Source organism: Perognathus longimembris, chromosome 17 (assembly GCF_023159225.1).
Source record: "Perognathus longimembris pacificus isolate PPM17 chromosome 17, ASM2315922v1, whole genome shotgun sequence".
Lineage (NCBI taxonomy): Eukaryota > Metazoa > Chordata > Mammalia > Rodentia > Heteromyidae > Perognathus > Perognathus longimembris.
Window position 1 is genome coordinate 56117161 of NC_063177.1, and position 14384 is coordinate 56131544.

At 69.7% G+C, this 14384-nt stretch overlaps 3 protein-coding genes across 5 annotated transcripts in view; 1 reads left to right on the forward strand and 2 right to left on the reverse strand.

Moving 5' to 3' along the window:
* Positions 1 to 1838: 1838 nt before the first annotated feature.
* Positions 1839 to 4452, reverse strand: LOC125366330 (basic proline-rich protein-like). Its single transcript, XM_048366918.1, has 3 exons — positions 4403 to 4452; positions 2209 to 3416; positions 1839 to 2131 (listed from the first exon to the last, which is right to left on the reverse strand). The coding sequence occupies exons 1-3, from the start codon at positions 4450 to 4452 to the stop codon at positions 1839 to 1841; spliced, it is 1551 nt and encodes a 516-aa protein (XP_048222875.1).
* A 1813-nt stretch (positions 4453 to 6265) lies between these two features.
* Slc16a3 (solute carrier family 16 member 3) lies at positions 6266 to 9907 on the forward strand. Of its 2 annotated transcripts, none has more exons than XM_048365149.1 (5): positions 6266 to 6381; positions 7199 to 7445; positions 7638 to 7781; positions 7876 to 8631; positions 9146 to 9907. In XM_048365149.1, the coding sequence occupies exons 2-5, from the start codon at positions 7223 to 7225 to the stop codon at positions 9409 to 9411; spliced, it is 1389 nt and encodes a 462-aa protein (XP_048221106.1). In that variant the 5' UTR covers positions 6266 to 6381; positions 7199 to 7222; the 3' UTR covers positions 9412 to 9907. The 2 variants fall into 2 exon arrangements, with proteins under 2 accessions (XP_048221106.1, XP_048221107.1); XM_048365150.1 differs by lacking the exon at positions 6266 to 6381 and adding an exon at positions 6850 to 6882.
* Positions 9908 to 10070: 163 nt separating this feature from the next.
* Positions 10071 to 14384, reverse strand: part of Csnk1d (casein kinase 1 delta) — a 31140-nt gene continuing 26826 nt past the window's right edge. Inside the window, exon 9 of one of the 2 annotated variants that reach the window (XM_048365151.1) lies at positions 10071 to 10415. In XM_048365151.1, the coding sequence (XP_048221108.1) occupies positions 10326 to 10415 (90 nt within the window). In that variant the 3' untranslated portion in view covers positions 10071 to 10325. Of the gene's footprint in view, positions 10416 to 11668; positions 13586 to 14384 lie in introns of those variants that run through there. The other variant, XM_048365153.1, reaches the window with a different exon arrangement.

Below are 14384 nucleotides of genomic sequence, written 5' to 3' on the forward strand. Positions count from 1 at the left end.
CGGAGCTCATTCAAGACTTAGCTGGTAGCAGCATCTCTCTGGCCTTCAGGCAGGAGATCCAGGATGTCCTAGCTCTTTTTTTTTGGGGGGGGGTGGAGGGTTGTGGGGCTTGAACTCAGGGCCTGGGTGCTGTCCCTGAGCCTCTTCGTGCTAGCGCTCTATCACCTGCCACAGTGCACCCCTTCCCGAGCGGCTAGGATTACTGGCGTGAGCCCCCAGCCCCTTGTTGCCCTCGCTCTTGGTTGGCAGTTCTGAGTTCTGTGGCCCAGAGGAGGGGGGGCAGTGGGAGGTGTGGGGTGCGACCCGGCCCGCACGGAGCCCGCAGGCCCAGGACGCGGTGGGGACGGCCCCGACCACCGGACAGCCAGCGGAAGCCGCTCTCGGCCAAGCCGGGGCAGGAGAGTCTGTGTCCTCACCCCCAAGCGGCACCACTGCCCTGTGTGGCTACCCGGGGTGGGGCCAGCCCTGGAGGGGTTCCAGGACTTTCTCCCGGAGCCCCGGAGCCCGCCACGCTGCTTGCTGGAGGCGGAGGCTCGCGGTGTGCACGCTGTACCTTGGCTTCTTGGGCATTCTGAGGTAGGGATGTTCAGGCCCCAGGCAGGGGTGGTCAAGCCTTACAAGCTACTCTTTTCTTGGCCGGGGGGGGGGTGACCATGAGAAAGTGGGCTCTTTTTTTGGAGGGGGGAGGTGTTGTACTGGGCTAAAACTCAGGGCCCAGGCATTGTTCTTTAGCTTTTTCTACCCAAGCTGGTGCTCTGCCACTTGAGCTGCAGCTCCGCTCTGCCCTTGGGCGGTTAAATGGAGATTAGAGTCTCCTGGACTTTCCTGGGAGGGGGGTTGGAGCTTCCGTCCTCAGATCTCAGCCTCCCGAGCAGCTAGGATGACAGGGTGAGCCCTCGGTGCGGGCCGGAGGGTGGCCTCTGAGAGGAGCACCAGGCCGCCCGCCCTCCACCGCGGCGAGGGGGAGAGTGCCCGTGGCGTGGCCCTCTGGCGTGGGGTCCTCCACCCAGGGCCTCTCTCCCTCCCGTTCTGGTGGTGGGAACGCGTTCCCGCCGAGCGCCCTCGTCCCGGGAGGCCCGGGGTGCGCTCCGAAGCCGGCGAGGAGCCTTGCGGGGGCCGGGCTGGCCGCCCACGGGCGCGCGCGGTGCCTGGGCCCCGGCTGCCAGAGGCCCTGATCAGACGTCAGCGCACACGGCCCGATTACTTCAATGACACGATCCGGGGTGGAAGGCAGGCCCGCGGAGGGCCCCGTCCTCCCCGTGGGCAGCGGGAGGGGAGCCACCGCGCCCGCCGCCGGGGCGGGGGTCTGCGGGCGCCGCGAGGCGGGGCCGGGGCCGCTGGGGGAGCGGACGTTCGGCGGGGTGGGCGGCCCGGCGCGGGGTGGCCCCGGGGGCGCAGGCCCGGACCCCGGGCTCAGGAAGCGGGGCCGCGCGGCCGGGGAGGCCCGCAGCTCTGCCGGGGGTGCGGGTGCGGCGGGCCGCCCGGGCCGCGCCGACGGAACTGCGGTCCCCGGAGTGGAGACTCGGGGCGGGCGGGGCGGGGGCGCGGGCGGCGACGCGGGGACCCTCAGCCCGGCGCCGGGGGTGGGGTGGGGGGCCAGGCGCCCGGGAGGCCCGGGTCGGGGGGCGCGGGGCGCGGGGCGCGGGGCGGCCGGGGCTGGGCGGGCGGACGCCGCGGGGCGCGGGGCGCGGGGCCGGGGCGCGGGGCCCCGCCGTCGGGGAGCCCGCCGGGCGCGGGGCGGCGCGGGGCGGCGGCGCGCGGGGTCCGGGCGGGGCGGCGGGGCGGCGCCGGGCGGCGGTGACGTGCGCGGGGGCCGGGCCGCGCGGCGAGCCGAGCGCTTAAAGTCGCCCCCGGCAGCCGGGAGGGCAGCGGCGGGCGCGGCGGGCGCGGCGGCAGGTAGGCGCGGCCCCGGGCTCTGAGCGGCTGGGGCCGGGGCTGCGGGGACCCCCCGCCCCCTCTCCCCCGGGCGCTCCGGGACGGGGGTCCCCGCGCTCGGGCACCCGGTCCTCGCGGAGGCGCGGGGCACCTGGCGCCGAGAGCCAGCGCTCTCCCCCCGTCCACGCGGGCGTCGGGGGCCGGGGGCGCGGGGCCGGGGGCGCCGGGAGGCCCGAGGGCGCGGGCGCGCGGCGGCCTGCGGGGGGGGGAGCCCGCCCAGGTGGAGGGCGCATGTGCGCCCGGCTGCCCTCCACCCAGCCCTGGAGCCCGCACCGCTCCGGGCCGGGCACACCACGGTGGGGCGCCCCGGCGAGCCCAGCCCCCCCCAGCTCTCCCCTGGGGACTTTCTTAGGCAGAGCGAGCTGGTGAAGCCCCCCCCCCCTTGCGGGGCGCTCGGGGGCCCCGGGACCCGGCGCGGGGAGAGGGGCGAGGGGCGGCCTGGGCCCGGGGACCTCTTTGTCCCAGACCCAGAGGGCGGCGTGGTGACCGGTCGGGCTCCGGGGTCGGAGGGCCCCACCGGGCCGGACGGCTGCGCCAACGAGCCCGGCTCCGGGGGTCCCTCCCGAGCCACGGCCGGGGGGCCGGTGTTCGTGGGGTGCGGGTTTCCCAGGGTCCCCAGCTTCACCGCACGGCGCCGCAGCGGGGCTCTGGGGGGTGCGGGTCTCCAGCAGGGCCGGGCGGCCCCACCGGCCTCTGAGGCAGGGCGGGGGGGGGGGCGGCGAGGTCCCCGAGCCCGGGGTCCGGCGCCGCGCGGAGGGGGTGCGGAGGGGCCGCCCCGAGGACTCGGGCTGTGGACAGAGGGGCGCAGAGGGCTCGGGGTGTGCGCCGAGGGTGAGCACAGGGGGGCCCCGCGGGCTCGGGGTGTGCGCCGAGGGTGAGCACAGGGGGGCCCCGCGGGCTCGGGGTGTGCGCCGAGGGTGAGCACAGGGGGGCCCCGAGGGCTCGGGGTGTGCGCCGAGGGTGAGCACAGGGGCGCCCCGAGGGCTCGGGGTGTGCGCCGAGGGTGAGCACAGGGGCGCCCCGAGGGCTCGGGGTGTGCGCCGAGGGGTGGTCGCCAGCCCTTGCCCCGGTCACGGGCCCCGCGCGGCCCGGGCTGGGCCGCCTGCTCAGTGGGGCGCAGAAGGCTGCCGTCCGGGAGGCGGAGGAGCGGTCGGTGCGGGGCCCGGGGTGGCCCTGCCCCTGGGAGGAGGCTGAGAGGAGCCGCGGGCGGGCGGGCACACGGAGCCCGGGGCGGCCCTTTCCGGGCGGCGGCACGGAATGAGCGGGGACCCGGGCTGGGGCGCCGGTGGCTCGCGAGCCGGGGCGGGGCGCGGGCGGGGACGGGCGGCCCCTGGGTCCGCGGCCACTTCGGCAGCCTGGGCCTCCCCGCCTCGGCCTCCGTCTGCGCGATGGGCGCGCGGCGGCGCCGGGAGCCCCAGGCCCCGCGCAGCCCGGGGCCCCGGGTCCCCGGGTCCCCGCCGAGGGCGGCGCGGCGCGGGCGCCTATTCCAGGCAATACGGCGCGGCTCCTCCCTCGGCGCGGTCACGTCCCCCACGTTCCCGGGCCTCGGGGGCGGAGCCTCTCCCGCCCGGCCCCGCCCTCCGGCCCCGCCCCGGCCCCGCCCCCTCCCCGCCAGGCTCCGGCCCCGCCCCCTCCCCGCCAGGCCCCGCCCCCTCCCCGCCAGGCCCCGCCCTCCGGCCCCGCCCCCTCCCCGCCAGGCCCCGGCCCTCCGGCCCCGCCCCCTCCCCGCCAGGCCCCGGCCCGCCCCCTCCCCACCAGGCCCCGCCCCTCCGGCCCCGCCCCGCCCCTCCCCGCCAGGCCCGGCCCCGCCGGCGGGCCCCTCCCCGCCTACCTGGCGGAAGAACGGCCCTGGGGTCCGCGGCCCCCCTCGGACGCCCTCGGGGCTCCGAGCCCCAGCCTCCCGCCCGCGCCCCACGCTGCTCCGTACCGGCTGCCTCCCGGCCCAGAGGGGGCGCTGAGCGGGGCCTCCAGGGCTCCAGAGCCGCCCTCCCAGCTTGGCTTCCCGGTGGGGCCCGGGGGGCGGCGCGGGGCGGGCGGGGCGGGGCGGGGCGGCGCGGGGCGGGCGGCGCGGAGGGGCGGGGCGGCGCGGGGCGGCGCGGAGGGGCGGGGCGGGGCGGGCGGGGCGGGGCGGGCGGCGCGGAGGGGCGGGGGCGGGGCGGGGCGGGCGGGGCGGGGCGGCGTGTCCGGCCCTCCCCCCCCGGGAAGGCGGGGCCGCACCGTGGGTGGCCCGGCACGCCCAGGCCTCGTGCGGGTTGGTGGCCCAGGCCGCGTGCCGGTGGGTGGCGAGGAGGTGCCGGCCCGGGCTGGTCCAGAGCCGGCCCTCAGTTGCCCCCGGGACACGCGCCCAGCCCGCCTGTGTGCCCCCTCGCGCCCCGGCCGCCCCAGCGTGTTTCCTTGGTCCTCGGAGGTCCGAAATGTGGTTGGCATGGATGCAGTTGCCTGCCCCCTGCCCGGCTCCTCTCCGTACCCACGGGCTCTGCCCCACTGGCCCGGGTCACCTGGGCCAGCCACAGCCATCTAGGGTCTGGGCCTTGGGGGGGCTGACAGGCCCAGTGGGAGGGCCTGGTTGCGTGAATGCCCGGCTAGCCTCCAGACCCCGATCTGAGGCCGAGGGGAGAGGCCGAGGGTCCGCAGCCCGACTGGGGAGAGCGCCTCCAAGGAGGGGCCGTTCTGAGCCCCCGCCCCTGGTAACTCCCAGAGGTGTGACCAAGGACTCTGGGGGCTGGAGCTGCTCCCAGGGCGCCCTCCCCCCCAGCTCCCAGATCAGCTTTCTGTGCCCCAGAGGCTGGGTTATTTCTGGTCTGGTTCACATGGGGGGGTAAATGTCACCGAAAGGCCAGCCTGCTGCGTGTGCCCACGGATAGGCTGTTGGAGGAGGGCCCAGTGGGTCCAGACAAGGCTGCCAGGGCTTCTCCTGGGAGCACAGCCTGCACCCAGCCTGTCCGCTCCGCGTGCGGGGCCTCCTCCTCAGGCCAACCAGGAAAATCCCCAGCCCTTTACTCTGGCTTAGAGAGCCAACCAGAGCCTTGCAGAGAACCCTCACTCGGAGGGCCCGGCCTGTGCCGCCGCAGTCCAGGGCTGGGGCTGGGGTGCCTCTGTCCCCTGGGCAAACGCTGGGATGGCTCATGAGGTGGGGGGGGGGCGAGCGGGCCTGGGTGTGCAGACGCGCTTTCCCCCTTAGTGCTTCTACACTCTGCCCTCCCTGACCTCAGCTGCTTTATCTTAAAGCACAGCTGGCCTGTGTCTGTAAAGACAATCCAGCTGTGCAGGAACCCAGCTCACCCCTATCCCCCAGCACCCTGGATCCTGGTTTGGGGGCCCCACACTTACAATTTATATTGAAATGCATTCCTAAAATGTACATTTAGTCAACTTCTTTTCCCGGACACAGGGGCTCAGCCTATTATAACCACAGCTACTTGGGAGGTAGGGTTTGGGAAGATTGTGGTTCAAATCCAGCCTAGGCAACACGTTGGAGGGGCTGGGCATGTGGCCTAGCGGTAGAGCGGTCGCCTAGCATGCATGAAGCCCTGGGTTCGATTCCTCAGCTCCACACACACTGAAAAAGCCAGAAGTGGAGCTGTGGCTCAAGGGGTAGAGTGCTAGCCTTGGGCAAAAAGCAGCTCAGGGACAGTGCCCAGGCCCTGAGTTCAAGCCCCAGGACTGGCCAAAACAAAAACAAAAAGTTTGAGAGATCTCCACGCCAATCCATAGCTGGGTGAGGCAGTGCGTGCTACCATCCCAGCCACAGAAGCGGAGCGGGGAGAATCACAGCCCACGCTTTCCCGGGCAAAGTAGAGTCTATTAAAACATAATTAAAGCAGAAAGGGCTGGGGCATGGCTGGAGTGGTAGGTACCTACCTAGCGAGCACAAGACCTTGAGTTCAAGCCCCAGTACCACACACATGCACGCACGCACAGATATGATCGTGGGGTCTGTTAAGCTCCATTCTACCGTGGGTAGGAGTCTTCCCGAGGAGTGTCTTGCCCATGGCTGGATTCTCCCTTCTTTGGCCCTGTCTTAGGTGTGTATGTGGGGGTGCCTCAGATTTGGCCAAGACCGTGGTCGGGAAGGGTCACCTTGAAGGTGGGCGGGCACTCGGGGAGCCCTGCAGAGTCCCCGAGGCTCTGCACGTCGGGGGCAGGGCTGGCCTCTGCCGCCCGCCCGCCGTCAGGGCTGTGGTAGCGGGAAGCCGCGCAGGGCGGGGGCCGGGGCTGAAGGAGTCCCTGCCCGCCCTCGCAGGGTGAGCTGCCAAGTGGGAAGGGCCGGCCCCAGCTCCCCTGGAGCTGCCCGCGGTGGGGGCCTGGGTGTCCACACCAGAGACACCGGCCAGCCTTACCACCAGGGCCTGCTTGTCTCCCCAGGGTGCTGGCAGAGGTGGAGCAGGCGGGACTGAGGCTGCAGGTCGGAGACCGACCCGACGCTCTGCTGCAGCTGTCTCCTTGGTGAGGGGCGGGGGGGGGGGGGCTGCTAGGCAGGCCTGGGGATGGGGGGGGGCGCTGCTTCTGGGGGGCGGGGGTCTGGCCCAGTTTGCTCTGCTTCCCATGAGCGGAAGGAATTAACAGAAAGGGAAGTCAGCCCCAGGCAGGTGGGGGGGGGGGTGGCGGGCAGCCTCTGCTTGTCTGGACGGCTAGGGACAGGGAGGAGGAGTTCTCCCTTAGCTCCCTGCCTTGGGAAGCCCGTTAGGGCCACCACGAGCAGCCCCTACCCGGGGGGACGAGAGGCCACCCACCCCTCTACCCACCACCCCAACGCTGCAGTCTTCGGCCCTCCCCGATTCCTGCACAGCCGGTGGACCTAGGGTGGACAGGAGCTGGCCCCCCCTCCCCCGGGGCGGGGCGGCGAGGGCACGCGAGGCTGGCCCACCCCGGCTGGGTAGAGAGAGGTCTGAGCCAGCCAGGCGCTCCGGCACGGCTGAGGGGCTGGAATTGCAGAATCGCTCCTCGGTAGCGCCTCTTCTTGTCAGGAGCGGATCTGAGCCCTGGACAAGTCCTAAAGGCCCTTTCCCGCCAGTGGGGGGGGGGGGGGGGAGGCAGGAGGCAGGGCGGGGGAGGCCAGCCAGGGGCCCGGGGGTCGGCCCCACACCCGGGGGAAGGAGAGCAGAAGGTCCTGGGCCGGCGCCAGCAGGCCGCCCTTGGCCGAGCCGTGGCGGCCGCAGGGGCTAGCCTGGGCTTCCCGGGGGCCTCGCCCGTCCGTCTGCGCCGTTCCCCCCCCCCCCGGGCGGCAGGGGGGAGGTCGACCCCGCACCGCTCTCTCTTCCAGGTGAGGCGAGCAGCCTTCCCGGCCATGGGCGGCGCCGTGGTGGACGAGGGCCCCTCGGGCGTCAAGGCCCCGGACGGGGGCTGGGGCTGGGCCGTGCTCTTCGGCTGCTTTGTCATCACGGGCTTCTCGTACGCCTTCCCCAAGGCGGTCAGCGTCTTCTTCAAGGAGCTCATGCACGAGTTTGGCATCGGCTACAGCGACACGGCCTGGATCTCGTCCATCCTGCTGGCCATGCTCTACGGCACAGGTGGGGCCGGCGGGGGGCTCTCCGGGGCTCCCCTGAGGGCGGGGCCGGGGCCGGCCGGTGGGTGGTGGCGGTACCCAGTCCCAGGAGGCAGAGCTCCCACGCGGGCCGAGACCCCGGGGTCCCCGCGGCCCGCGGGTGTGGGGAGGGGGCCCCGGCCGCGGCCCGGCCCCCCCTCACCGGCGCCTCCCGCAGGCCCGCTCTGCAGCGTGTGCGTGAACCGCTTCGGGTGCCGGCCCGTCATGCTGGTGGGGGGCCTCTTCGCCGCCCTGGGCATGGTGGCCGCCTCCTTCTGCAGAAGCATCCTGCAGGTCTACCTCACCACGGGCGTCGTCACCGGTGAGCGGGGGCCCGGGGGGCGGGGGGGCCCGGGGGGCGGGGGCCGGGCGGGCACCCCCGCGGGCGGGGTCACAGGCCGCTCTCCCTCCCGCAGGCTTGGGCCTGGCCCTCAACTTCCAGCCCTCCCTCATCATGCTCAACCGCTACTTCAGCGAGCGGCGGCCCCTGGCCAACGGGCTGGCGGCGGCGGGCAGCCCCGTGTTCCTGTGCGCCCTGTCGCCCCTGGGGCAGGTGCTGCAGGACCGCTACGGCTGGCGGGGCGGCTTCCTCATCCTGGGGGGCCTGCTGCTCAACTGCTGCGCGTGCGCGGCGCTCATGAGGCCGCTGGTGGCCGCGGCCCCGCCGGGCGGGGGCCCCCCGCGCCAGGCGCGGCGGCTGCTGGACCTGAGGGTCTTCCGGGACCGCGGCTTCGTCGTCTACGCGCTGGCGGCCTCCATCATGGTGCTGGGGCTCTTCGTGCCGCCCGTGTTTGTGGTGAGCTACGCCAAGGACCTGGGCGTGCCGGACACCAAGGCCGCCTTCCTGCTCACCATCCTGGGCTTCATCGACATCTTCGCCCGGCCCACGGCTGGCTTCATCACGGGCCTCCAGAAGGTGCGGCCCTACTCCGTGTACCTCTTCAGCTTCGCCATGTTCTTCAACGGCTTCACCGACCTGACGGGCTCCACGGCCGGCGACTACGGGGGCCTGGTGGTCTTCTGCATCTTCTTCGGCATCTCCTACGGCATGGTGGGCGCCCTGCAGTTTGAGGTGCTCATGGCCATCGTGGGCACCGAGAAGTTCTCCAGCGCCATCGGGCTCGTGCTGCTGCTGGAAGCCATGGCGGTGCTCATCGGGCCCCCGTCTGGCGGTGAGTGGGGGGGGGGAGCGTGGACAGCGGTGTCGGGAGGGGCACAAGCGCTACAGCCCTGTGTCGGGGCCGCAGTTCCTTAGAGTGGGCGCAGGGGCAGCTCATGAGGGGCAGAGCCACTGCTGTTGTTTCCAGTCCTTTTGTGTGTGTGTGGGGGGGGGGGGGGGGGCTGAGGGATTGAACCCTGGGCTTCCTGCGTGCTAGGCAGGCACTAACCCACATTCCCAGCTACCCTACCCCCCTTTTTAAGGCAAAGAAACCCTGTGAGATGAGTAATAGGGTAATGACTTGGCGGGAGGGGTGGCCCAGGGCGCCCCTTTCTTCTGGATGTCTCGGGGAGGGAGCCCGGCCCTGTCTGGGCTCCGTCACCAGCGGCAGCTGCGGGGGGCGGGGGGGGGGTGATGGCGGTGGCGGAGCACGCCCTGTGACTCTGCAGATGCCCAAAGCCACATCTATTTTTAGCCTCTGCAGAGAGAGGAAGCGGGGGGTGACGGGTGTCCCGGTGTCGTTGCAGGGAAGCTGCTGGACGCGACGCGCGTCTACAAGTACGTGTTCATCCTGGCGGGCGCCGAGGTGCTCGCCTCCTCCCTGGTGCTGCTGCTGGGCAACTTGTGCATGGGGAAGCGGCGTGAGGCCGCGCAGCCCGCCGCCGCCGCCGCCGAGAAGCCCCACAAGCCCCCCGTGGACGGGAGGGTGGACTCGCAGGAGGTGGAGCACTTCCTGAAGGCAGAGCCCGAGAAAAACGGGGAGGCGGTCCACACCCCAGAAACCAGCGTGTGAGGGGCCGGGCCGGGCCGGCGGGGCGCAGGGACGAGGTACAGAGACTGGCAACGCTCATATTTATTTCACCAACAGGACCAGCTGAGGCGGGGCCATCGGCTTGGCTCTGGCTGCCTGGTCAGCGGGTCAGAGTTTGGCGGGGGGAGGTGGCAGGGTGGGCACCGTGTCATTCCAAAGTGGATCTGCGGTGAAGCCAAGCCCCACGGTTACTAGCTGCCCGCGCCGGGGTTTCCCAGCCCGCCAGCCTCGTGCAGCCTGTGCCCCCGCCCCCACCCCTGCGGCCAAGGACCTAGAAACCCACGCTTTGGAGACAACACGACTTTAATCAGAGGGTGTGTCCGGGACAGGCTGGAGGGGGCACTGCCCAGGGCCTGACTCCACCACGCCCACCCTCCTGCTCCTGCCCCCGCCGGGGGGAGGAGCCTCAGGAGTGCATCCCGGGAGCTGCCTGCCTGCTGCGCTGGTCCCACTCCATTAACAAACAACCTGGTTACTAGAGCGGCTCTGGTCCTCGTCCATTCCCCCCCCCCCCGCCCGCCCCCACGCCGCGTGTCATAAAACCCTCCCTCCTGCTGACTCGAGGGCTCAGCAGCGAACCCGCTCACCAGGAGTGCCGAGGGGGGCGGGGGGCCCCGGGCGGCCGTGCTGGGCCTCCAGCTGGCCGGGACCGGCCAAGCCTGAGGGGACTGGGCTGAGTGCGACAGTTGGTTGTCTGTGGGCTTAAGACACAGACTTTCCTGCCTTCCCTTTATTCACCCCGGGGTTGGCCGGCAAGCGCGCGCTCTGGGGTCACACCTGCCGCGCGCTCCCCGTGCTGTGCTCGGGCGCGCCCCGGGCACCTCACACCCACCTGCCCTGGTGGCCCATGGTGGCCTGCGTGGCTGGGAGCCGGGTCAGAGGCCGCTGGGGCCGCCTCAGTAGGTGGTGCGTCGTGGGCGCTGGGGACGGCAGCGGGCACCTTGGCGGGCCGGGTGCAGCCGGAGCGATGCCACGTCCCTGCTCCTCTGCAAGGAAAAGGAGGCGAGAGCTCACGTCTCAGGCCGTCTCCCGCACGCGGGCCGCCCTGACCCTGCCACGTTCTTCGGGAGGCCGGGCGAGCCGTGGCTCTGGGAGTTCCCCCCCCGTCCGTCTCCCCGGCCGGTGGGCAATGCCGGCAGCCGTGGCCACGCAGCCTCACGGTGACACCCAAGGGTCACGCATGTCCCAGCAGACTGCCCTGGCACCCACCCGACACCAAGTGGGAGCAGCAGGGGCCCCCACGGGGCCTGCGCCCCGCCCACGGCCAGGCGTGGCAGGACGTGGCCCGCTGTCCTCACTTCCTGGAGGAACGGCAGCAGGTGCCCCGCCGGGCCCTGCTCCCCCGCCCTATCCTCCACTGGGCCTGGCTCGCCTGGAAATGGTGGTCCCCGGAGACGAGGCTTTGGGAGGCAAGACTGAACTGGATTCTTCACAGGGGGGCGGGGGGACCCCAACAGAACCTCGGGTGGGAGGGAGTCTCAACCTACGCTTTGGGTTGAAGACTTATCCCAACGGAAAGGTTCCTGACAGGGCGCGGGGAGGTGGAGGGGCTGCTGCTGGGGTCCGTGTTGGACGGACACGATTTCCAAGCCAGGAACCTGGCTGCCGCCCCACCCCCACCTGGAGCTTCCCCCCTCCATCCCTCATGCTTGACCGCCTCCGGGGGCCCGCCCGTGTACAGCAGGTTCTCGAGGGTCCACTTAGGTTTCACCTCCAGCACGTGCCCTAGCAGGCAGAGGGGGCTCCCACTGGGAAGGCTGGAGGGGCTGAAGGGCTGAGAGGGCGGGCACTGGTGTCTCACGCTCCTAACGAGTCCTAGTGACTCGGGAGGCTGACAACAGAGGGCTGCTGTTCAAAGGCCGCCCGGGGAAGGAGGGCACCAAGTGGAGTTGTGGGCTCCAGCCCTGAGCAAATAAACCTCAGGGACGACACCTACGTTCTCAGCTCAAGCCCCAGGCTGGGAAGATGGGGTCTGGGTTGGTCGGGAGCCGGCACTCGTGCACATGGCCAGGTCAGACCCTTCCTCTGTCAGGAGGTGGGCCGGCAGCCTGGGCCCCACCCTGCCCCGGGCCTCCCAGGGGCTTTGCCACAAGATCCCCCAGGGGACTCGGCCCCCACCTGGTGCCCGCCTCACAGAACCCCAACACCCGTGGTGAAAAAGAAAGGATGCCAACCTCCAAGTGAGCTCAACACTGAGAACTAGCTGATGAAATAAAAACCACACAGAAGGGGCAGGGGGGAAAGGTAGAAGTCATTATGAATTTATTATGTACACAATTGTTAAAGTACACAAATACAGTGGTAGTACAAACGCACAGCTCAGACTGGTCACCAAGACACAGGTTGATACACATTCTAACTACGTTTCCTGCAAGTGATGATGGGGATTAAATATTAGGCAAGAACCGTCACAGCCACGTCCTCAACAACTGGGGATGGGTCCACTGCCAGCACCATCTGCGGGTCCGGCCTGCGGGCCAGGCTGGCTGCAGTGGCGAGGACGCCTGCGCGTCATCTGCGATGGCCGCTGCGGGCGGCTCACCCCCGAGAGGAAGCCCCACCCCGGCCAAGGGTTTGCAACAAGAAGTGTTACAATGTCTCCAACCCTGAGCCCCCCCTGCATTTCCAGACCTGCACCCCCCAGTGTCCAGAGCAGTCATTCAGGATTAGGAAGCACCCCCCGGGCGCAGCGTCAGCCCGGGGAGCCAGGGGAGGTGGGAGGGGAGACACGGAAGCCTGGAAAGGCCCCCTCCCCAGAGCCCAGTTCACAGCGGAACTCTGCACAGGATGCCAGAAGGAAGGGAGACCATCCATGCCAGTCAGTGCTGCTCCCCACGTGGGCAGAGTGGAAGGGGGGGAAGAGCCTGAGCACTCTCACCGGTGGCAGGGCTGCCCAGCCCCCAGCTCGCCCCACCCGGGTGTCCAGCTGTAGACGTGTGTCACACCACTGGATTGGGGGTGGCGTGTGGAGGGGAGTCGGCTGCCGCGTGGCACTTCAAGGTGGATTCCCTTCAAATGCTGGTCTCTCTGGACAAACCACGGCGCCCAGGACAGCCTGCTCCTTGGCTTCGAGAGGTGACAACAGACCAGTGCAATCTGGCAGTGCTTTCAAAGGCATGGGAGGCAACAAACATCAACATAACCAGACACAGACCCCGACAGAACCCCCACGTTCTGGCTCGCCATCCTTCCTCAGAAGCCCAAACCACACACTCCACTTGGAACCTTGGACCTCCCCAGTGTCTTGCTGGGCCTCGCCGGCCTGTCAGGGTGAGCTCTCCAGAGTTCTCGACTCGTCTCGCCTCTGCTGGAAAGGCCGCCTGGCGTCTGCTGGGGACCTGCCCGCCGCACCCTCACTCAACCTGCTCTGGCCACGGCAGGGATTTCAGTGTACAGTGGGGAAGGGCAGTAAGCAAGATGCCGAAAGTGGGCGGATGGAGACCCACAAGACACACACACGCACATGACTTTTGATGAGAATTTCCTCTCCAAAGTAGACAGCACAACACTAGAAAACAAAAACAACACGGCCCGACAGACGGGGGGCCTCTTCCGCCGCCTCCGCCTCTCACAGAAGCTCCAAGCCAGCGCCGCTCTGAGCGTTCTTCAGGGTCAACCTTTCTTTTTCTTTTAAGACCGCGAACACAGACAAGAAGGAAACAATAAAAAGACAGATTTCTTTACACAGATTTAAGCCAGTAATTTTTAGCAAAATGATACAAAACTGTCTTAACCAAGTAGAAGACGGGGAGCTGCGGTGGGATCGGCAGGGAGCGCAGGTCGCCCCCACTGGGGGGAGCCGAGAGGCTCTTGACAGGAGTCGGGTTCTCTGCAATGGTCTCCCATACTCTGCTCTTCTTCCCAGACCCGTGAAAACTGAGCTCACGTGGGGGCGTGGGGGCGGCCCCTGGCGATGGCAGCTCGTGGAGCCTGTCCGTCTAGTTTGTGTTTTGATTCCCCATGGGCGTCGCTGGGTGAGTGGCCTGGAGAGCTCCCGGCGTGAACGTTTCGGGTCTAGACCGGGGGGCGTGTCACTAGTAAAGCCATTGGTAACAGAGTAGATCAGCCATGCATTGTCTGCCCTTCACAGCAAAAAGGAGAGTTCTCATCGGTGCACGACAGACTGAAGACCACTGGAAGCCACCCGACCGGGAATCTGTCGGAGCCAAAGCACAGGACAAGGTCAGCATGAGGCCAGAGGAGCGGGCCAGCCAGGTGCTTGGGCACAAATACCACAGGATGGCGCGTGGGGGAGGGGACAGGCCAGCGACGGCCCTGGCCGCGCCCAGCACCTCTACGGCCAGGACGCTATGCTGAGCAGACCCAGTGGCGGGAAGCTGGGGAAAGGTGGATGAGGCATGCAAGCAAGGAGACGGCAGAGCGACAGCTTGGCCTCCCCTCCCGGGAAGAACTCGGTGCTCCCTCCACAAAGCCACGCCTCCTCAGGGAAGACACGAAAAGCAGTTCTCCTCAATGCATTTCCAAGAGCACACCAAGTTAGGACGGCAGCAGGTCTCCCAGCGGCCACGCCTCCCCCTCCCACCAAGCTCAAGCTCCCTCTGGGGCGGAAGGAGCCACCGAGGGCCATGTGGCTGACGAGAAAGGAGCCTGGCGTGGACGCCAGCCATGCGCCGACAGCGGGGGCTAATACAGACGACAGCTGCGTGGACGAGATGGGCAAGGACCAAGTTGGGAAGAAACACAAAATGAGGACAGAGGTGAATGAAAGAGAGGAAGAGGGATGACTAAGAAAGCCAGATGGGCAGAGATCACCAGGAGCCTGAACGCAGCAAGAGCTCAAGAGCCCCAACACCAAGCGTGGCATCACTCAGCCGAGCATGGCAGACACACACCCCAGCACGACTGCCCAGACGAGGCGGCTCCACCAGAGCAGCCGGGAGCCAGGCCCAAGGGCAGCACTGGCAAGCAGACTGTGGTCACAGGGAGGCCAGAGG